The 24,124-nt window shown below is 39.0% G+C and overlaps 1 protein-coding gene across 2 annotated transcripts; it reads right to left on the bottom strand.

Moving 5' to 3' along the window:
- Window positions 1–1,546: 1,546 nt before the first annotated feature.
- cep15 (centrosomal protein 15) lies at window positions 1,547–23,706 on the bottom strand. Of its 2 annotated transcripts, XM_059944251.1 has the most exons (6): window positions 22,048–23,706; window positions 21,740–21,863; window positions 16,948–17,071; window positions 13,377–13,451; window positions 12,091–12,285; window positions 1,547–10,746 (listed from the first exon to the last, which is right to left on the bottom strand). In XM_059944251.1, the coding sequence occupies exons 2-6, from the start codon at window positions 21,793–21,795 to the stop codon at window positions 10,519–10,521; spliced, it is 678 nt and encodes a 225-aa protein (XP_059800234.1). In that variant the 5' UTR covers window positions 21,796–21,863; window positions 22,048–23,706; the 3' UTR covers window positions 1,547–10,518. The 2 variants fall into 2 exon arrangements, with proteins under 2 accessions (XP_059800234.1, XP_059800235.1); XM_059944252.1 differs by lacking the exon at window positions 12,091–12,285 and having other exon boundaries at window positions 6,552–10,746; window positions 21,740–22,178.
- Between the last annotated feature and the right edge of the window lie 418 nt (window positions 23,707–24,124).

Raw genomic sequence — 24,124 nt, 5'->3', positions numbered from 1 at the left:
ATCCTCCCGTCACCACAACAGGGACAGGGTTCCCCTTGTCCTCACCTACCACCCCACCAGCCTCCGGATCCAACACATTATCCTCCACAACTTCTGCCACCTCCAACAGGACCCCACCACCGAGCACATCTTTCCCTCCCTACCCCTCAGCTTTTCGCAGGGATCATTCCCTCCGCGACTACCTGGTCCACACGTCCCTCCCCACAGAACTCCCACCTGGCACTTATCCCTGCAAGCGCAAATGCTACACCTGTCCCCACACCTCCCCCCTTACCACCATTCTGGGCCCCAGACAGTCCTTCCAGGTGAGGCAACACTTCACTTGCGAGTCTGCTGGAGTCGTCTATTGCATCTGGTGCTCCTGGTGCGGCCTCCTCTACATCGGTGAGACCCAACGCAGATTGGGGGACTGCTTCGTCGAGCACCTACGCTCCGTCTGTCACAATAGACAGGACCTCCCAGTAGCCACCCACTTCAACTCTGCCTCTCCTTCCCATCTAGATACGTCCATACATGGCCTCCTCTACTGCTATGAAGAGGCCAAACTCAGGTTGGAGGAGCAACACCTCATATACCGTCTGGGTAGCCTCCAGCCTGTTGGTATGAACATTGAATTCTCCAATTTCCAGTAATTCCCTCCCCACTCCCCCTTCCCCTATCCCAGGTCCCTCTCTGCCTCTCTCCTCTTTCAACTTTGCTTCTTTATCTCTACAGCTCTTTCATGCTTATCCCCTCCCTCTTCCCCCTTTATCTTTCCATCTTTCCTCTGATTGGTTTTCCACCTGGCGCCTCTAGGCCCTACCCCCTCCCCATCTCTATTACAGGGCTTCAACCCCCTCTTCCCTCCACCCCATTCCTGATGAAGAGTCTCGGCCCGATACGTTGGCTACTCTTTTCTCACAGATGCTGCCTGACCTGCTGAGTTCTTCCAGTGTTGTGTACGTAAACAATGAATTATGTTGTTAATGGTATCAATACTTTATGATCATTGAACAAATGAGCAAACACTAAGTTTCAATGAAGATAAGCACTGATCTATGCATTGTTTCATAAAACTCAATCTAAACTTCTAATAACAAACAAGAGAAAATCTGCCTATGCTGGAAATTTAAACACACACAAAATGGTGGAGGAACTCAGCAGGCCAGGTATCAACTCTGGAAAAAAAAAAGTCCAGTTGACATTTCAGGCTAAGACCTTTCAAATGGATTGCACAAAAATTCCTGCGGATGGGTCTCTGGCCTAAATGTCAACTGCAATATTTTACATAGATGCTGTCTAGCCTGCTGAGTTCCTCCAGCATTTTGTGTGTATAATCTAAATTTCTAACTGGATTAGTTTGGTGGTTGGGTGATTGCAATAAAGAGATTTAACAAACAATGGTAAATAAATATACCAGTCAAAATTAAATTTACCAGACAGACCAGCAAGAAGAATTTAAAAAGTAATTTTTTCTTCAGTGGTTTGATCAAGGCACGACTGTGCAGGAGCGTGTCCATTAGCGAGTTAGACAGGCAGGAAGAATTTTTAAAAAGAAGACAGCTTTATAGAGTGGGTGTCAGAGTAAGAGTGCTTTGACCCAACAGGGATTAGGCAATAACGGGTTGAGGCGAGTTAAGTTACTTGTGAAGAACAGGAATAGGAAGTATGTCCGTGAGGCCAGTGTTCTGTACTGGGTGTCGGATGTGGGATGTCCAGGAAACTCACCGCCTCTTGGACAACCACATCTGCGCCAGTTGCATTGAGCTTCATTCAGCTCCTTAGGGACAGGATTAGGGAACTGGAGATGTAGCTCAATGACCTTTGTTTGGACAGAGAAAGTGAGGAGATGATAGACAGAAGCTAAAGGCAAGCAGTTACACCAGGGCCTCTGGTTAGGAGAGGGAAGGGCAAGAGGCAAATACAAGAGAGTACTCCTGTGGTTGTCCACCTTAACAGTAAGTATTCCTGTTTGAATTCTGTCAGGGCAGATGACCTATCTGGGGGAAGCAACAGCGGCTGCGCCTCTGACACAAAGTCTGGACCTGTGGCTCAGAAGGGTAGGGAAAGGAAGAGGATGGCAGCAGTGATAAGGGACTCTACAGTTAGGGAGTCAGACAGGCGATTCTGTGGACTCATGAAAGAAACACAAATGGTAGTTTGCCTCCCAGGATCTGGGATGTTTCTGATCTTGTCCACAGTCTCCTGAATTTTTTATTAGTTTTTCAAAACATTTTACAAATTAAAAACCCCAAATCCTAATGAGGAACATTAAAACAGTGCAAAATTAAGCATACAATAACAATATGCTACAAAGGAAGAGAATTTAGCAAAAAAAAAGGACCTAAATTAAAGACAAGTAAGCTTAGTGTCCTCCCCAAGCCCCACAAGAAAAAACAACAGCAACTCCAGACCATATAGAGAGTATAAGTCAGGACAGCCAAACTCCCAGACTGTGAATACACTCAGCAACAGAGGGTAATAATGCCTTCTACCAGAAAAAAAAAGGAGCTGAAAGCAAGGGACCGAAAAGAAAAAAAAACCCTAGTCAAGAGGAAGGTTATGAAAGTACTCGATAAAAGGTCCCCAGACCTTATGGAACTTTAGATCCGAATTGAGAACTGAATAATGAATTTTTTCAAGGTCCGAACAGGCCATTATGTTGTTAAGCCATTGAGCATGAGTGGGCGGAGCAACATCTCTCCATCTGAGGAGGATCAAGCGTCTAACCAGGAGAGAGGCAAAGGATAATATTCGGCATTTGGTCGGACCCAGATATAAATCTGTCTCGCCCCAAAAACCGAACAGAGCAATTAAGGGGTTTGGTTCTAGGTGCTGATTCAGAATACACGATAACGTAGTGAAGACATCTTTCCAGAATTTCTCCAAGCTAGGACAGAACCAGTACATATGGATGAGAGAGGCCACGCCCCTCTTGCATTTATCACAGAGCAGACTAACACTAGGGTAGAATCGAGATAGTTTAGATTTAGATAAATGGGCTCTATGAACAATCTTAAACTGTAAAAGGCAGTGGCGAGCACAAAGAGAGGTTGAGTTAACCGATTTGAGAACTGAATCCCAGCTCTCCTCAGATAAGGAGGTATTTAAATCCTGCTCCCAGGCCATTTTGATTTTATCCATGGGGGCCCGTTGTAAGGCTGCTAGTTTATCTTGGATGATTGATATTAAGCCTTTACCTAGTGGATTCATGGAAAGAAATAGGTCCATAGCATTTTTTACAGGCATTTCAGGCAAGTTAGGAATTAAAGGAGCAATAAAGTGTTGGATTTGGAGATATCTGAAAAAATGAGCATTGGGCAGATTGAACTTAACAGAGAGCTGCTGAAAAGAAGTGAAGTGATTATCAATGAAAAGATCTTCAAAATGTCTAATGCCCTTCCTATACCAAACCTGGAATGCTGAATCGTATGTAGTAGGTAAAAAAAAAAGGTGATTATGAGCAATAGGGCTGGAAATGGAAAACCCCTGGAAACCATAGCATTTCCTGATCTGAGCACAGTATCCTGAAGTCGGAAGGTGAATAGCTAGAGGTTGTGGCACATATTGGTACCGATGACATAGGTAGGAAAAGGGAGGAGGTCCTTAAAACAGACTAGAGAGAGATAGGAAGTAGAGAAGCAGGACCTCTAAAGGTAGTAATCTTGGGATTACTGCCTGTGCCAAATGACAGTGAGTATAGGAATAGAGTGAGGTGGCAGATAAATGCGTGGCTGAGGGATTGGAGCAGGGGGCAGGTGTGACCTGTACAAAAAGGACAGGTTGCACTTGAATCTAAGGGGGACCAATATCCTGGCAGGGAGGTTTGCTAAGGCAATTGGGGAGAGTTTAAGCTAGAATTGCTGGTGGGTGGGAACCAAACTGAAGAGTCGGAGGAAGGGGCGGTTGGCTCACAAATTGAGAAAGCTGTGGACAGTGTGAGAGGGAGGATAGAGAAGGGATCCGCTCAGACTGATGGTTTGAGATGTGTCAATTTTAATGCAAAGAGTATCATGAACAACGTGGATGAGTTTAGAGTGTGGATCAGTACTTGGAGCTTTGATGTTATGGCCATTACAGAGACTTGGATGGCTTAGGAGCAGGAATGGAGTGCCAGGCTTTAGATGTTTCAGAAAGGACAGGGAGGGAGGCAGGAGAGGCGGGGACATGATCAGAGATAGTGTCACGGCTGAAGAAAAGGAGGAAGTCATGGAGGAATTGTTTACTGAGTCTCTGTGGGAGGGGAAGTTAAGAAAAGGAAGTGGTCAATAACTCTACTGGGTGTTTTCTTAAAAAAAATAGATCACCCAATAGTTAACAGGGAGGTACAATAATACAGGGTTGTCATGGTGGGAGATTTTAATTACCCCAATATTGATTGGCATCTCCCTAGAGCAAGGGGTTTAGATGGGGTGAAGTTTGTTAGGTATGTTCAGGAAGGTTTCCTGATACAGTATGTTGATAAGCCTAAAACAGGAGAGTCTGTACTTGATCTGGTATTGGGAAATGAACCTGGTCAAGTGTCAGGTCTCTCAGTGTGACAGCATTTTGGAGATAGTGATCACAATTCTATCTCCTTTACCATAACATTGGAGAGGGATAGGAATAGACAAGTTAGGAAAGCTTTTAATTTGAGTAAGGGGAAATATGAAGCTATTAGGCAGGAACATGGAAGCATAAATTGGGAACAGATGTTCTTGGGGAAATGCACAGCAGAAATGTGGCAAATGTTCAGGGGATACTTGATTGGCATTCTGCATAGGTCCATTCCAATGAGACAGGGAAAGGATGGTAGGGTACAGGAACCATGGTGTACAAAGGCTGTTAAAAATCTAGTCAAGAAGAAAAGCTTACAAATGTTCAAAAGAACTGGGTAGTAATAGAGATCTAGAAAATTATAAGGCTAGCCGGAAGAAGCTTAAGAATGAAATTAGGAGAGCCAGAAGGGGCCATGAGAAGGCCTTGGCAAGCAGGATTAAGGGAAACCCCAAGCCATTCTATAAGTATGTGAAGAGCAAGATAAGATGTGAGAAAATAGGACCAATCAAGTGTGACAGTGGAAAACTGTGTATGGAACTGGAGGGAATTAGTGAATATAGTGCTTCTGTATTTACTATGGAAAAGGATCTTGGCGATTGTAGGGATGACTTACAGCAGACTGAAAAGCTTGAGCACATAGACATTAAGAAAGAGGATGTGCTGGAGCTTTTGGAAAACATCAAATTGGATAAGTCACTGGGACCGGGCGAGATTTACCCCAGACTACTGTTGGAGGTGAGGGAGGAGATTGCTGAGCCTCTGACAATGATCTCTGCATCATCAATGGGGACGGGAGAGGTTCCAGAGGATTGGAGGATTGCAAATGTTGTTCCATTATTCAAGAAAGGGAGCAGAGATAGCCCAGGAAATTACAGACAAGTATGTCTTACTTCAGTGGTTGGTAAGTTGATGGAGAAGATCCTGAGAGACAGGATTTATGAACATTTGGAGAGGCATAATATGATTAGCAATAGTCATCATGGCTTTGTCAAAGGCTGGTTGTGCCTGACGAGCCTGATAGAATTTTTTGAGAATGTGACTAAACACATTGATGAAGTTAAAGCAGTGGATGCAGTGTATATGAATTTCAGCAAGGCAATTGACAAGGTACCCCATGCAAGGCTTATTGAGAAAGTAAGGAGTGACGAAGGATGAGAGGTGACCTGATAGAGGTGTATAAGATGATGAGAGGCATTGAGCGTGTGGATAGTCAGAGGCTTTTTCCCAGGGCTGAAATGGGTATCACGAGAGGAAACTGTTTTTAAGGTGCTTGGAAGTAGGTACAGAGGGGATGTCAGGGGTAAGTTTGTTTTTTTAAAAAAAACAAAGTCGTGAGTGCGTGGAATGGGCTGCAGGCGACAGTGGTGGAGGCGGATACGATAGGGTCTTTTAAGAGACTCCTGGATAGGTAAATGGAGCTTAGAAAAATAGAGGGCTATGGGTGACCCTAGTTAATTTCTAAAGTAAGTACATATTTGGCAGAACACTGTGGGCTGAAGGGCCTGTATTGTGCTGAAGGTTTTCTATGTTTCTAAATATTAATAATAACCTTGGTGCTTAAATCTTTGTGATTACCTTTCGCCTTTGCTTAATAGATCAAATTATGAAGTAGCTAACTGTGGGAAGAGGCAAAGACATTGCTTTGGGTGGAGAAGTAGTCACATCTTTAGAGACTGTTGCGTTCATATCATGCAAACTAATGTTACTTCCTAGGGCTCATGCATACCACTGCCATGAATGGCTCTAGTTTAGTGCCAATAGCATAATCAAATATTAATAACTAGTAGCAGGAATAGCTTTTCAGCCTCTCCTACCTGTCCTGCCATTGGATGATGTTTTACTTGTTCTGATTTTCATTGTCATTACCCAGCATCCACCAAAATCAGTCAGCACACTGCTTTTTGTCTGCCATATTCTCCTAGATTCTGTCACTGCTGCTGAGGTTGCTAATTAGATCCCCAATTATTAAATCTCCTATGACTAACCCATTTCAATTCTACTTTTTCTTCTTTTGGAGAGTTTGGTTGCATGGCTTTATGATTAGTCTCCTGATTTTTCTCTTTGCAGTCAACAAGTCTGAAAGACAGCAAGCACAAAATATTTTGTTAGTTTTGACTTTTACTCAATTAAATTTAAGTGTATTCACTCAAGACAATTAGATAAATGTGACAACAATTTCCATATTTTAATGTATGTATATATAAATATTACAAAGGAGCATTATCATGTAAAAATAGAAGACAGCTCAAAGGCAGCAAAATTGAGGGGGGGGGGAATTGTCAACCTCCAAATGTCCATCAGATTCCCCCACCCCCAAAATATCAAAAAAAAAATAGTTGACCTTAAGGCAATCAAAAATTATCAATCAGGTAAATGGGTAAGATACAGATAAGCCGCTGTCTAATTGAATTTATTGTCTTAAAGGTGTTGAATGCCCGCTGTTTTTTTTCTACTCTTTTTATTCTTTTTCCAATCTGTTCCTTTTCTGCATGAGCAAACAGTGGACAGGTTAGGGTTAAAGATGGGTAAAATGAAGATCTATTAAACCTAGGAACTGGAGAAAAATGCAAGGCTTTGCACTTTGGAATTTTGGAATATAGGAGGTTTTTGAGGAGCAGGGCAGCAGGGCACAGGGATTACTCAAGTAGATCATTTCTGCTATCACCCAGAAGAGAGAATGGAGAGAAAACAGGTAGCATTGAGAGGCACGCAAGAAAATATAAGCAAACAGCCTGACTAACACACACAATTAATGCAACTTGAAATATTACTCACCAGTACCAAATTTTCAAAGGCCAATGCACAACAGCAGATGGATGGTTTAAGTGAGTTAAGACCAATAAAATTCTGGCTTGCAGAGAGTCATGGTGGTACAACTGCAAGGAATGAGACTGTGGCATGTGCCCTACTTATGCCAGTAAGACATTGCTTATGCATAGCTATCAACTCTCAAGTTATCCCAACAACTCTCAAGTCTTAAGTGATAAACCAACCTTCAGCCACAAGTTAGAAACTAAATCTAAGGAGTTCCAGAAGAGAAATTTCTGGAACAATATTAAATGTTGAACTGAGAAATTGCAATTTATTTTTAATTTGTAGCATTGAAATAATTATCTATTATTTAACTACGGTTATCTATTATTCAGACCTGACTCATTGCCAACTATGTAATACTGACATTTTTTAAAACAAGCTGTTTATAGGTCAGAGAATTTGCCTAAATTTGCATACAGTTCTTTACATCCTGCATAATTTCACATTATTCCCACACTTTTGAGAAACAATTTCAAAGGAAGTTTAACTATCCAAACAAAACACCACAGGTAGTGAATCATAAAATACCTAGGGAAATATATTTGATAATTAACAGTTCATTTTCAAAGTTGAAATATATTTGAAATAAACGAACATCAGATTCTATCATCACCAGAAGCAATACAAAGTTAAGACCAGAAGCCATAAATTAACAGTCCAAATTGCTTGCAACATTTTTGTTACACTTTTCTAATTTTATTTATTTTCACTTGTATCAATGAACTTTGAGTGTGGTCATATTTTTCCCAGGAAATTGTTGGCTCCTGTGGTGTTTGATTCAGTATATGGAAATACATGGAAAACACAACTCAAGATAAGCTTAATATAAAAATCCTACTTTAACAAAAACATCTCCAAGAGACTGGATACATATTTTTCTAGAACTAACGTTCCTCAATCAGATTGCTAAATCCTAATTTCCTTCACTTAAAATCTTCATCACTTATTCAGTGCAATCTAAATAATTTCACTGATTAATCGCTGCAGACCAGAAATATAACAGTTAAATAGGATGTATGATTTTTTTCTTCTCCCATCAACAATCTCCACATCTGGTGCAACTAACATCACAAAAAAAATCCCTTAATCAATACAATAAACAGTTTTCAAAGATACAAAAGCTTCAAAGACTGATACTGCGCATGGATAAATCAATATGTACTTAAACCTCAAAAATAACATACGCTATCATTCACAGTAGAGTTCTTTAAATGAATACAATACAGCTGAGTACAGAGAAAGCCAGCAAGTAAATAGCACCAGCTGGCATGGCAATGAAATGTGCAGAACGAGAACATTCCAAGTTTAATTCCCAAATTGTGTTTACTGAGCCGACTGATGCAATGGCAGTATTATTGACCTCCATGGCACAGGATGATGATGCCAAAGCTCTCACATGTCCAGTGAAACATTTAAAAAACAGAACTTTTGAGAAACTCAGGTTTGAACAGAACTGTCTCTGTCTGTAATACCATCTATTTGCAATAATTCAGGGTACAAGCTCACTGATAAAGAATAACATTTGCATAAAGTGGCAGTAGTATTCAGGATAAAACATAATGCTGGATGAACCACATACCAGTTGTAAAGGAGAAGAAAATGATTAAACATATTCAAAAATATTCCTCTATCCACCATGAATCACAGGACACAGAAAAGTTTTTTTTTCACCATTCCTTGTGCAGAGGTTGATAATAGTGCTATAGACCAATCATTTATGTAAACACATGCTGAGAATTAGATTTGGAATGTTCTCGGAATAGATGGTTCATTACCAAGCCAGCTGGTGCATTTACCTATCGGACGTCTTAGTATTCATCTACATTTTCATTCATTTCCAAAATCCACCATTATGATAGCCCACACTATATCTTTGATATATATTACCCATACTGCATTTATATGCAGTATTCGCATTTGAACTTATATAGCATGTTAAATGCATGTATACAAATGAGAAATAGGCTCTTACTTTGAGTAAAATCTAACTAAAGATATTTTAGAAAAAAAAATCAAAAATAAATCTGTGGGATTCAAGTCATTCATCAAATCAGCTGACCCACACACCAATTAAATGCTTGATATATTCAAAATGAATAAAAATTAGAGCTGCTGATTGAAGTAGTAGTAGTAGTAGTATCATTTTCTCACAAAGCTGAATTTAATAGTCAAACACAGATATTAATGCACAGAAAGCACAAGCTCATAAGTTTGCTTCCTAGGTGTCACACCTCCTCCTCAGGGACAACTGAAGATGGGCAATAAGCTGGCTTTCAAAGTAGTGACCGAATTATTAATAAATTAAAAACTGGTTAAAAATATTGCTAATTGATCTCTCCTGGACATAATTTCATAATCTGACTGAGCTAAAAGGGGAATGTTTTTATTTTTAACATAATTATGAAATGATTCCAAATGCTTTGACTGTTTTATTGAGATGAAGTTATGGTTCAAGTTTCCATCCAAATCATCTATATAATTACAATCTTAGTCTTTTGATAGAACAATGGAATCACATAAAACATTCACCTCCCCCTTCCACCCCTATAACTTCCCCTTGGCATTAACATAATTTTCTGATTTTTAATCTGGCACTATTTGATTCATACAGTTGAAGTTATAATTATGACAAAACAGCCCTTCAATTAGCATCATTCTCTTCAGCTAATTAAGCCCCTAAAATTTAGAAATAACTACAAAGAACAATTCATTAGTTTAATTGGCGCAAGCAAGCAAAATATCTTTTAAATCAGCAGAAAATACACTAACATTCAACATTATGTTTTAGTTTAAAATTCCCTGATGTTTTGCACTAGTTCTGGTGATTTTTAGGTCGACATTTTGGGTCAAGATCCATGTATTGGGAAAGATCTTTACAGATTTTTTTTGTTCTGATCTCCAGCATTTGCAGTCTCTTTTCTTTCCAAATCCTTTGGATTTTTTAAAATGTCTTTGAATGTCAAAGATATTTTTAAAACAGTGTAAATTAATTACAGGTTCTAAAGAAGGCACAGTTCTTACTCCAGCTTTGCTTTCTGTTAAGCCCCACTGGTTGCAAAGGGCTAGCAAAATTAGCATTCTGGATATGGGTTACATGAATGTATCCAAATAATTCAGTTAATACCAACATTTGTTACGACATCTTCACAAACCATATTGATGACAGAAATATTTCAGTATCAGCCATCATGTTTTATGAGCTTGTTTTTTTTTTATTTCCGTAATTGAGGAAGTCTTGAAAGTTGATACTGGAGAGGATAAATTAGTAATTTTAATGGTATCTTTGTCTTGTAGCAACTCATTCTGTGATTGTTTGTGCCTTGCATCCTTTACTTCAAGTGGATTTCTTGTTTGTTCCAGAAAAAGCTGTTCCCATTTAGGAAGTCGTTCTTCAATGGATGCCCAGTATTTGGTCTGCATTGAACAAACACAAGTTTTGTAAATAAAAACAAACCAAATTTCAAATGCATTTGACTTAAACATTACAAAATTTGGGCAAAACAATGGAAAAGCCCATTATATTCAATGGAGTGTGTCAAATTGGATCCAAAATTGGCTAAGTGGAAAGAAGCAAGAGGTAATATTCCATTAGTATTTTCTTTATCTGGATGTTGGCCAGTGTGGCTCCTTAGTACTTAGTAATCATTTATTTCTGTCATGTATTTTAGTAACTTAGACCTAACTGCAGGGGCATGATAGACATACAAAATTTAGACAAATATGAAGAAAGCTTAAGATAAGGTCTAGGTAATTACGTAGAAAAATGATGAATGGAACAATAGACAATAGGTGCAGAAGTAGACCATTCGGCCCTTTGAGCCTGCACCGCCATTTTGAGATCATGGATTTCCTTGCTCTTGTATTCAATTCCCTTTGTAATAAAGGCCAACATTCCATTAGCCTTCTTCACTGCCTGCTGCACTTGCTCATTCACCTTCAGTGACTGATGAACAAGGACTCCTAAATCTCTTTGTATTTCTCCCTTACCTAACTCTACACTGTTCAGATTATAATCTGCCTTCCTGTTCTTACTCCCAAAGTGAATAACCTTACACTTATTCACATTAACCGCCATCTCCAAGTATCTGCCCACTCACTCAGCCTATCCAAGTCACCCTGAATTCTCCTAACTTCCTCATCACATGTCACACTGCCACCCAACTTAGTATCATCAGCAAATTTGCTGATGTTATTTTCAATGCCTTCATCCAAATCGTTGACGTAAATGGTAAACAGCTGTGGTCCCAATACCGAGCCCTGTGGCACCCCACTAGTCACCACCTGCCATTCCGAGAAACACCCATTCACCGCTACCCTTTGCTTTCTATCTGCCAACCAGTTTTCTATCCATCTCAATGTCTTCCCCCCGATGCCCTGAGCTTTGATTTTACCCATCAATCTCCTATATGGGACCTTATCAAATGCCTTCTGAAAATCGAGGTACACTACATCCACTGGATCTCCCCCGTCTAACTTCCTGGTTACATCTTCGAAAAACTCCAACAGATTAGTCAAGCATGATTTACCCTTGGTAAATCCATGCTGGCTTGGCCCAATCCTATCACTGCTATCTAGATATGCCACTATTTCATCCTTAATAATGGACTCTAGCATCTTCCCCACCACCGGTGTCAGGCTGACAGGTCGATAGTTCTCTGTTTTCTCCCTCCCTCCTTTCTTAAAAAGTGGGATAACATTAGCCATTCTCCAATCCTCAGGAACTGATCCTGAATCTAAGGAACATTGGAAAATGATTACCAATGCATCTGCAATTTCCAGGGCCACCTCCTTTAGTATCCTAGGATGCAGACCATCCGGACCTGGGGATTTGTCAGCCTTCAGTCCCATCAGTCTTCTCATCACCGTTTCCTTCCGAATGTCAATCTGTTTCATTTTCTCTGTTACCCTATGTCCTTGGCCCATCCATACATCTGGGAGATTTCTTGTGTCTTCCTTAGTGAAAACAGATCTAAAGTATTCATTAAATTCTTCTGCCATTTCTCTGTTTCCCTTAACAATTTCACCCAATTCATTCTTCAAGAGCCCAACATTGTTCTTAACTATCTTCTTTCTCTTCACATACCTAAAAAAGCTTTTGCTATCTTCCTTTATATTCCTGGCTAGCTTGCATTTGTACCTCATTTTTTCTCCCCGTATTGTCTTTTTAGTTAAGTTCTGTTGTTCCTTAAAAACTTCCCAATCATCTGTCCTCCCACTCACTTTAGCTCTGTCATATTTCCTTTTTTTTTAATGCTATGCAATCTCCGACTTCCTTTGTCAACCACTGTGGCCCCTTTCCCCCCTTTGAATCCTTCCTACTTTGGGGGATGAACTGATTTTGCACCTTGTGCATTATTCCTAAGAATACTTGCCATTGCTGTTCCACTGTCTTTTCTGCTAGGCTATCCATCCAGTCAACTTTGGCCAGCTCCTCCCTCATGGCTCCATAGTTTCCCCTGTTCATCTGCAACACTGACACCTCTGAGCTGCCCTTATCCTTCTCAAATTGCAAATAAAAACTTATCATATTGTGATCACTACCTCCTAATGGAACTCTTAAAAAGTGCAATGCAATGCATCTGGGAAGTTCATCAAGGCAAGAAGATATACAGTATGAGGAACTGAGGGACTTTAAAAAGTATATTCAGATTTTTTTTTAATGTCGAAAGGTATAAAGGAGGCTGTTCTTTTTAAGCCAAGGCACACAGCATAACAGGAAAATTTTGCTAGAACTATATAAAACACAAATTAGGCCATGACTTAATTTGGTTTCTCAGTTCTGGTCACCATAGTATATGAAAAATGTGATTTACTGGACAGGTACTGAGCAGATTTAGGTACCGGTAGAATGGCTATTCTCTCCTCTGTTCCAAGTTTTATTTCAAATATTATTTCTCCCATAAGCTTTATTCTTTTTTACACACACTATAAGTATTAGTTATTTTCTATGCTTCTAAATATCATGCATATTTTAAAATTTAATTAGCCAAACGAATATGCTGACATAACAATGAAACTAAACAACACATTAAGTAAGCATGTACCTGAAGGGCAATAACAGCTGGATGCAGTTGTACATGTACTCCAGCTCTTAGGTTTTTCTCTGCTGCCTCTAGATCCTCAAAATAAATAAATAATCGCAGATCAACTAAAACAGTTTACATGCCTGACCATTATTTGTTACACTTGATCATTGTCAAAATTCAGAATTAGGACATTTAGATTCTTGTCAAAAATTAACCAAAAGGAATTTCACCAAATATATTGGTGGTGCACTTAAAATTTCTGATTGCCAACTGGTTCTGTAAATTGATCTTAACAGTTGGAAAAATTTGCAGGGAACAGTAATTAATGCACACTGCTGCAAATCTATCTGGCAAATATGATTTTAGCAACTTTTTCCATAATTCCCAGTGCTGACGTTGCGTCAAACCACCAAGTCAAAAATTGAAGGCCCTGCTGCACAACAAAATTACTTCACATTGACAAGTCCAGAATAAGGCCTATCCTCAGGGAAAGAAATTGACAACAACTAAAGTCCCACTCCAGGTCTTTGCTGCTGTCAATATTTTCGACTGAGAAGCAATGAAAAATACTGAAACATAAAATGTTCTTGAAATCAAGATTCACTTAATTAATAAAGTGACCAACTGAGTGCAAGTTCTTTGACTTCTACTGTTGTAGCCCATCCACTTCAAATTTCTATGTATTGTGCAGAGATGCTTTTCTGCACACCTCTGTCATAATGTGAGGTTACCTGAGTTAATATCACCTTTATATCAGATGAATCAGTCCAGTCATTCTCCTTTGACCTCTCTTATTAATAAGGCATTTTTGCCCAGAGAACTGCCGCTCACTGGATTTTTTTGTTTTTTTGCACTTCTTCATAAACTCTAGAGACTCTCGAAAATCTCAGAAGATCAGCAATTTCTGAGATACTCAAACCGCTTCATCTAGCGCCAGCAATCATTCCACAGTCAGTTACTTAGATCACATTCTGATGTTTGATCAGAACAACAACAGAACCTCTTGACCATGCCTGCAAGCTTTTATGTATTGAGTTGCTGCCACGATTGGCTAATTAGATATTTACATTAACCAACTCGTGTACAGGTGTGCCTAAATAAGTGGCCACTGAGTGTAAATTAATTCATACTTACCCGTGTTTCCAGCAGTTTAACTTTTTCATTCAAATGAACCAACTTCCTGTTTCTGCATATATTTTGTAGATACACACCCCAGCGTGGTCACTGGAGAAGTGCAGAAAGTCTGATCTGCCACTTATCTCAAAGGAAACCTAATGTCAGAGTGCATTTAGGGGTATGGTCACCAAATAGCAGCCAAATAGTTTAGAAAATCAAGTTTAAAATGGAAACCCCGAATTTGGCAAGAAATACTGGTGATTTGGTGCGTAATTACTGGCATTCCCAACAAGTTCTCTCCTACTGAATGGGCTGTTCGCTTTACTCACTTCTCACAGCAATGTATATGAGGGTATCATAACATAACATATGCATATGCAATTAGTCATAAATATTATTAGTGGAGGATCTTCTTTCTTCCTCCTTCTTTACTCCATCTTAAAAGCATGTGAATATGGTTCTAACTTTAATGTTTTAAGCATATCTAAGACCCACTCCACTTAATCTAGAAAAAGGAAAACATATCTTTCGGATCCTCCTCTCACCCGTATCCTGGTTGATTTACTTAAATGCAACAGCCTGGGAAAGGTTTCACGGCTAATGTAATGGTTGTTCTGTAGCAGCAGTGTTTGGGTTATGGCTAGAGATAACGGGGGCTTTGGAATGTGCACTGTCCAATGAAGGGAGCGTTTTTTCTTGTTGTGTGCCTAAGAACGAGGTGATCTGGGTCTTTTGTTCAGTGAGAGATGAAGAGAGAAGATGCCAGAAAGGAGAGGTCGTAGACAGCAGGACGAAGTGGGGCCAGGGATCGACAAAGCCTGGGGAAATCAATGGAGGACCAATGGAAGGGAAACTATGAGCTCCAATTTGTGCATATTAGACCGTTTCATTAGAACGGGCCCTTTTCTTTTTTTTTAAACTAACCCTTTAGTCAAATTAAGAATTATAAAGCTAAATCATTTAGTTACATATGGCGTACTGTCTGTATTTTTGTAGTACTGATTTGTTATGGGGGAACATATCACACAGCATTCACACAAACAAGAGGTTTTACACCTCAGATTTCACACGTTTGGTGGGGCCAGAGACTGTCTTCTCTAGACTAACGCCACAGGCCAAACTTAAGGGTTACATAAACATGGGCGATAAAACAGTCTCAATATTATTTGATATTTTAGGCCACAATCTACCTATTTAATAAAGGATTCCAATAGCTACTTATAGGCACCTAAGCCACTTGCTCACAAACATGAACAAATCTAAAGATCAACACAAACCAGACACTTTTGGATCAGGTAATTAAGAACTTGATTGTTTGCACCTCCCATTTACAGACTGGATTATAATCACTCAGATAAACTTCAGAGTCACTTCAAATTTAGTGTTTGCTTCACACTGTCAACCAACACTACAAATATCTGATAAACCATAATTGGTCTCTGTGGTGTTCAGCTCCGTGGAGTTGAGTGTTTAAGCACCAAGTCTTTATCTACTCACTCACAAAGCATTCAAGAGGATAGACTTTACACTCAACATTTGCAAAACAAAGGTTCTCTGACCACACTGGGCCCCAATAATAATGGGGCAATGTAAACATGGGTCATTTCCCCACTGCTCTCTCTACATATTATACATTGATCACCAAATAGAAGTTCACCAATGTTGTTCACAATTTCAACACAGCATCTCATTAATTTTTTAATGCAAGATTTCATAATGTAACTAAAGCACTAAGTTATTATGTATTATGCTTTAAGCAGTATTTTTTAATTATAGGGCATTTCATATGTACAGTAAATTAATGTGCATAAAAAGCCCATACTGCCATTTCAGTAATGAGCTTCAAAGACCATCGAATCACTACTTTACCAAGTCGTAAAGCTTCTCCTGAGTTGTCACTTGAGCTTTCAACACCCATAAGGCCCTGCTTTGTCACTTCTTGAGGGTCATACCTGTGGTTTCATTTTAGTTCATTTGATTGCATCAAAGCATGTCCAATTTTTTCCCCCATTATAAACTGCCATATTTTTCATTTCAGAAGGAAAGATAGGCGAACAAGCCAAGACACAAAATGCTAGTGGTTGTTGAAGCTGTGGGTACAGGAAGTTGTGTATTTTTCTTCTATGAAAATATCAAGGTCATACAGAAACAGATTTCTGCCAAACACTATATAACTATAAGGAAATTTAAGTGACAGCAGTAAAAAAAAATGTGGTAGTCAAATTTCTATGAGATGCAAAATTTATTATAGATTTATCTATTAATATCTGCAGTATCGTACCAGTGGTCAGAGCTAATGATAAGAATTTTCTTTTTGAAGTTTAATTTTTTTTTAAAAACATTAGCTCTTCTTAAAAAGTTAAACTTTTATTTAAATGCTGATGAACTAAAATTATAACAGAATAAACAGATCAGAGTTCAAACCAAATTTTAAAAACAAGTAAAAAAAAAGCTATCTTGGACAAGCACTTACCTTTAAAAGTAATTCGTTTCTCTCATTTGCTGACTCAAACTTTATTGCTTGCAGCTTTTTCTCCTTTTCCTGTCTTTCAAGCTGGTCTTCCATTTGCTGAAGCAATGTTGCTCTTAGACTCAATCTAGAGGGAACAAAATGAATACCAAATTGCACTTGTCCCAATTCCTGCATGTGTGAAACCAACAGCACCAAGCACTTCTACTGCACCATAAGACTAAATATTTTATAATATCATTAAAACATATTCTCTTGCTTACCCACCACAAATCCAGTTGTACTTTGGCAACAGATACAAATTAAAAATCAGAAAAAAGCTACTTGAGTACAAGTTTCTTTTACAAGTATAAGCCGTTTTCTATACATCGTATTTACCTTATGGTCTTGGAACCTATCAGTGAAAATTAGTGTATTACCAACTGTAGGTCCAATTACACCTTAAGATTTCAAACAAAATCCACTGTCTTCGGCATAACTTGTTCTTCCAGCAATGCTTGAGATCAAATAGCCTTTGCTTTTTATTACTTTCCACCAAACACCTTCTCCCCCCGCCCCAACTGATTTGCACTGTAACCAAAATCTAGGCCCTCTAGAGGCTACCCAAAAGTGCCTCTGCCAGGTGAACTGTACCTTGATAACAAAATGATTACAGTATTTATTGCCAAGCTAGGGGATTCCTCCAAACATTTAAAATGCTCTAAACATAGTATCTTTAAAAATTCTGGGTTATTTTGATATAATATGTAGGGTACAATTGGCCAATGTAATTTAATTTTCAGTCCACAATAAAGTCCCTTGTTTAATTCCAGGCCAAAATGCAAAGCTTAGCTTTGTTAAACTACCCTTATAATGCAACAAACAGTTCTCTTTATATTGTTTTGTTGCATGAAGATTAAATTAAGTACTCTAATTATCGTTTGAACAATGCATTATGCTTAAATTGTTTTAGACTATTGAGCATTCTAACATCAAAAGCACTTCTGTCACAATATCTGCACCATGAAAGTTACAGATATATCTGCTAATCCAAAACTCTTTCTAAACTGCTTTGTTTGCAGCACATTTTTCAATGTGCAGAATTTTATGTTTCCTCATTCAATGTTAGTTACTCATTTTGCCACAAACTAGTAGAAATTATTTTATACTTTATATCAACCTGTTTGGAGGATGGGGGAAGAAGGCTAATGACAATAGTTTTGCCAAGTACCTTTTGTTTTTAAAACAAACTTATTGGTTGGGTTCACCATATTTAAAGTTGGCTTTGGTTTAAATGATGAATAGAAAGGATCAGGAATTCCAAATTTAACTTGTGATAGCCAGAAGGGTGTCTAATTTTCATGATAGAGATTGGTTCAGCATAATTTCTACAAAATGCATTACAATGCCTTCAGAGAAAGAACATAAATAAATCTGCAGATTATAATTACAAAGGAATGCAGATAAATTCAACAAATGGAATTCAATACAGGGAAGTCTGGGGTAATAAATTTCGCATCCCCAATTAAATTATTTTCAAAACAGTGAGAAACTATGACTGTGCATGAACGGATATTTGGTTGTCCATGGGCACAGGTAGTTGGAAGGTTAGTCCATAAATACATAAAGCCCATTGAAATATTGTCCTTTATCTCAAAGTGGTTAAATTGAAAAAGAGAGCTACTCAAGCATCACCAGGCTCTAACAGGAAGACTGATTTTAATTTTGAGCATACAATTCAGGAAAAAGTATATTTGGACAATCGAAAAGAGTAAAAATGAAAAATGTCTCAAAGCATTAAACTTTTAAATAACGTGTAAAGTCTACATGTAGTTTTGAAAGGCTAAAGTGATGGCAAGTGAGAGGCATTGACTCAGACTTGATACAATGGAACTCTTCCTGTGATGAGGAAGTCAACTCAAACAGAATCTCAAAGAATGGAGCTGAGGAATTTAAAAGTTAAATCTGGAATCACTTCTTATACAGCAAGATGATTGCAAGTATAACTCAAATATTGGGCCAATTTGTATTTTCAACAGTTAAATTGATATACAAGGCTCCTGAAAACAGTGAGTAGCACAATCAAACCACACCTCCAAGATTGAGAGTTAAATATGGGATGGATCAGCTAGACTGTGTGTTTGTTTATTTATTGAGATAGAGAGCAGAATAGGCCCATTTGATCCTTCGAGCCCCCCTGCCCAACAACCCAATTTAACTCTAGCCTAATCACGGGACAACTTACAATGAACCATTAACCAACTAACTGTCTTTGAACAGTGGGAGGAAACCTGAAAACCCAGAGAAAATCCACGCATTCCACAGGAAGATTACAAACTCCTTTTCAATGATGTCGGAATTGAACTCAGACACCCAAGCTGTAATAGCATTGTGCAAACTACTAAGCTACTGTGGCATGGCTTTAAAATCAAATCAAAAAGCAAACTAAAGAGAAGCAAATAAAATTCGGTCAAGAAAAGGAAAAATGTTTTAAAAAGATTTTACAAACTGCAAAATTGAAAAGCTTTGAGTCCACACTCAAATTAATAAATAGCTTTGTGACTGAAATTAGATAATTATCAACAAATCACACTGGAAAGGACATTTCTATTTATAATCAGGAGACTTAGAATTCTGTAGTGTGTTTAATAGGGACAGATGAGAAGGTGCTTAAATAGGATCAGATGAGAAAGCATATGTAGTTCCTGGAAGAGAGGATATTTTCACAAAGCCAACAGTGAAGCTGCTTAATTTAGCCAGCAACTTTCACATATTTACATTTAATTACACATTTGCTCCTCACTTGAAACAGTTCTGCCATTTACTCATAAATAACAGTCAGTACCATTAGCCATACCATTGCATCTGAAGTGTGTCACTCCTACTAATCTCAAATTGTTCATTGGTAAGGTAACACTACAGATTTGATTCCAGGTTTTAACTTTGGTATTAGAACACCCTGAAATAAAATAATTCTTGTTGGGAGCATAGATACATACATCTGGCATTCATCGTACTGTTTAAGAAAAGTTTAAAAGAACACTATTGTGTTCCTAAGAAGCTTGGAGACTTCATTTAGAAGGGGGGTATTTTTGAATAATAAGTAGTATTCCAATTGATTTCTCAGAAGCTCAAAGAAAAATGTGCTCAAAAGGGAGTCTAATTTCAAACTAAATTAATTTGGAACTAGATTTGAAAGCAAAATACCATCAGCACTAGAAAATGGAAATAAACAGCAAGTCAGGCAGTATCTGTGAAGAGAGAAACAAGGTAATTGCTTCAGACTACAGATCATTCACCAAAAATGAACTCTAGAATGTAAACAAACAAAAAAGGGAGGAAAGGAATTAAATTCAAAATTTCTAATATGGTGAAGCAAGAAGAGATTCAAAAGACAAAAAGGATGATGGCTCAAGGCAAAAGTGAAAATGTGACAAATATGAGGAAACACAAATAAATGAATCATCATCTGAAATTGGTGAAAATGTCGAGTCATGAATGACATAAGACACCAAATGAGAAGATGAGCACTACTGTTTCAACTTACACCATGTGCAGTGAAGACAGAGAAACTGGGGTGGAGTAGAGAACTGAAGTGGAAAACGAATGGAAAATATTCAAACTCTTGCAAACAAGTGCTCCATTAAGAGATTATCCAATATGAAATTTTCACAAAGTCCTAAACTTATTTTAAGCTGTGGAAGAAATTGCCAATACAACCCAAATACCTGCATTCCTTTTATTTTAAACAAGTACTACAACCAGTTCATTGGGATGTCAGAAAACATTACCCATTAGAGGAAAAGAATGGTGACACCTTCATAATTCACAGTCAAAAAGCAAGTTGAAATCCTATACTTCTATACACATGACATGTGAACTACCTCTAACAAACATAAAGGCATGGGAGAAATACCACAAATACTGTTGCTTAAGACCTTCCAAATTCAATGGAATAAACAGACTATGGCAGCATCCACTCCCAGGAGAGTCCTTGGTAAATCTCAGTGGCTACATTGGGCAGACAACATCCTGAGCTGTCACGAAGGAAGATTACTTGATAAAGAAGATCCAAGGATCAAGGAAGCACAAAATCCCGACTCCCTGGAATGTCTGCCCCATGATCAGCAAGTGAAAAGGTATATTCAGGACAGTAATAAAGGCTATACATCAGAGCACTGCCTAAGATGCAGAAAGAGAGCGCAGAACCACTTCAAAAACTAGCGAGACAACTCCTGTTCCATCTGTGGAGTGTATGTGCTTCCACCCACCGACCACATTTGAACCTACAGATAACCAAGCCCTACTTCAAGGTACTGCTTACAACTAAGTGGGGCTATTAAATTTAGTGAAAGATACTGTATGTTTGTTCTTACAAAGAACAAATCCTGAGTTCAGCAAGTCAACGGCCAGCCGAATAACGTTAAACTTACCTCACAGTAATCTTCCAAAGGCGACTTCCATGAACTACGAGAATCCTTCACGGCGAGGAAGACGAAACTCTGGCCATAAATCTGATAACCAGCTCAACAACCCCTCCTAGTGGGGCGACAAGTGGTCTAGCTCTGTTCAACAACTGAGCCACAATACTGCAGACGGGAACCCATTATTTGTGTGTGTTTTTTTAACTCAACGGTTCAGAACTGTTACAACTATAACCTCAACCCATATCAATATTTCCAGTTTGTTTTAATTTACAAGTGATAAACAATCTGGAATTGTTATTTCATACTGCAGCAGGAATGTACCGCGGCTTGGGTTTAACAAGTTTAACGATAGATAAGACAGTTTAGCTCACCGCTCTTATAGCACTTACATTTTTTCATGACGTTTGCTCAGTTCAACTTCATGTACTAAGTAAGACATTTTCATTCGGGTTCACGGCACTGTAAGCGTCCAAGCTTCTTAATGATCGCACTCAGTAACGTGTCAATGAGAACCTATTGATGCAAAACACAAGGATATATAGTGCATGAATCTAAACTTGAACCTCTTTTTGACGAGTGGCTCCCCAAGCCGTTAAATCCCTGTTTTAAAAGGAGAATCAGTTGCAACGAGATTTGACTGTAGCTTTATCTGTGATCGTATTATTGCCCTTTGCTGGGCAGATAGGAGGCCTGATACCCAAGTCATCGAGCAGAATGACCAAGCCCCTGGTCCCCAGGCCGAACCCTAATGCCCCCTGAACTCCTCTCCAGGGCAGCGGGCCCGGACTTCCGTGCTGAATTCTGGGAGCGCAGCATATCACGGGAACATCACCATAGCAACCGCAGGGCGGGCGCAGCAGTCCCCGAAACTCATTTCGTTCCGAATTATCGGTGGATCGTGGCAAGAGAGCTCTGCCGACCTGTTGGGACGAATACAGCGGTACTCAGAGAGAGAGGCGATACTTTTGGGAAAGAGAAGTCATTGACATTGATTCCTTCACCCCGCTCACCTGAAGTTACTAGGCCTGACGATAAAGCGATATTAATAGAGCCCAATAGATTAGTTGGGTGAATTTGTTCTTAATTCACCCTTCTAGGAATTTGGCCTATTGTTTCTGATAGTTTATGAAAGTACATGAGTTCTGGCGGCTTGGGAATGAACCCTGAGACCTTTAACCTCAAGACATTTAGCCACAAGTTAATGCAACACCTATCTTCCCTCCCTGTTAGATACAGCGCAGGAAACGTCTTTCCGGCCCTTTCAGCTGCATTGGCCAGCAACCCTCAGTTTAATCCCAGCCTAATCACAGGACAATATACAATGAACATACCAATCAATTCGCCTTTGGACTGTGGGAGGAAACCAGAGTACCCAGAGGAAACTCAAGCAGCCACAGGGAGAACATACAAACTCCTCACAGGAAGCGATGGGAATTGAACTCAGGTTGCTGGTATTGTAAAGTGTTGCATTACGCTACCATGCCACCCTGTGAGTTGGAAAGGTCTGTGGTCTGCGCATGCAGGAATTTTATACCTCATCTGCTTTAAGGCATTGATGGAGCCTTGGCCACATGACATGGAGAATTTGAAATCTCTGGTTATATTATTGTTTTATAGTGTATTGTCTTCACATTTTGTATTTGCCTCAGTTTCAAGGTTTTTCTTTGCCAACTTTCTTAAGTAAAGCACAACATTTACAATCCTTTACTGGCACCTCACCTACAAGTAAACGCCATTACAAAGGAAGCATAGCAGCGACTCTACTTTTTTAGAAGTTTATGAAAGTCATCTAAAACTTTGACAAGCCTTTGGTGGAAAGTATATTGACTGGTTTTATCATGTCTGGTATGGAAATGCCAATACCCTTGAATGGAAAAACCTACAAAAACTAGAGGATACGGCCAAGTCAGTCACGGGTAAAGCCCTCCTACCATTGAGCACATCTACACTGTCACGGGAAAGCAGCATCCATCTTCAAGGACCCACACCATCCAGGTCATGCTTTCTTTTTGCTGCTACCACCAGGAAGAGTTTCAAAAGCCTCAGGACCAACACCACCGGGTTCAGCAGCTGTTACTGTCCCTCAGCCATCAGGCTCTTGAACCAGGGGGGATAACTTCACTCGTCCCATCACTGAACTGTTCTCACAATCTATGCAATCACTTTCAAGGACTTTTCATCTCATGTTCTCAATATTTATTGTTTATTCATTTATTACTTTTTTTTGTTCTTCAATTGCACAGATATGGTCTTTTACATATCGGCTGTCTGTAGTGTTGGGTGCAATCTTTCATCGATTCTGTTGTGTTTCTTGTATTTACTGCGAATGCCAATTAGAAAATGAATCTCAGGGATGTATATGGTGATATATATGTACGCACATTGATAATAAATTTACTTTGAACTTTGAACCTGTGGCTAATAATGATGCAAATATCTCAACCCAAGCTCCTGCAGTTTCTGCTCTAGATTCCCACTGTGTTCTTGGATAACCTTGGTCGACCTCAACTCCACATTCCTGCCTTCTTTCAATAATTTTTCTCTGTTTGCTTATTAAACATCTATACAATTGCCTTAAAATATTCAAAAGTATTCCCTTTCATCACTGTATAAAAGTTTCAATAACTCTTCTTCCCCTGAGAGAAAGCTTTCACCTCACCACTGTATTAAATGCTCATTTAAGTGCTCATCCAAGTGCTCATTTAGAAACTTCTTAAATATAATGATAGTTTCTGCCTCCATCATCCCCAGACAGTGCATTCCAAACTCCAACT

The sequence above is a fragment of the Hypanus sabinus genome, chromosome 19 (assembly GCF_030144855.1).
Source record: "Hypanus sabinus isolate sHypSab1 chromosome 19, sHypSab1.hap1, whole genome shotgun sequence".
Lineage (NCBI taxonomy): Eukaryota > Metazoa > Chordata > Chondrichthyes > Myliobatiformes > Dasyatidae > Hypanus > Hypanus sabinus.
The sequence above is the reverse complement of the archived record's forward strand: the minus strand, read 5'-3'. Positions and strand labels throughout refer to the sequence as shown.

What these genes read in the sequence shown, in the direction of transcription:
- cep15 (XM_059944251.1), bottom strand. Translation starts at nt 21,795, where the DNA reads ATGAAAATGTCTTACTTAGTACATGAAGTTGAACTGAGCAAACGTCAT. An exon ending in GAAACGAATTACTTTTAAAG is followed by an intron (nt 13,452 to 16,947) that starts GTAAGTGCTTGT and finishes ATTTATTTTGAG; the next exon opens with GATCTAGAGGCAGCAGAGAA. An exon ending in TGGAAATTGCAGATGCATTG is followed by an intron (nt 10,747 to 12,090) that starts GTAATCATTTTC and finishes TGTTCAATGCAG; the next exon opens with ACCAAATACTGGGCATCCAT.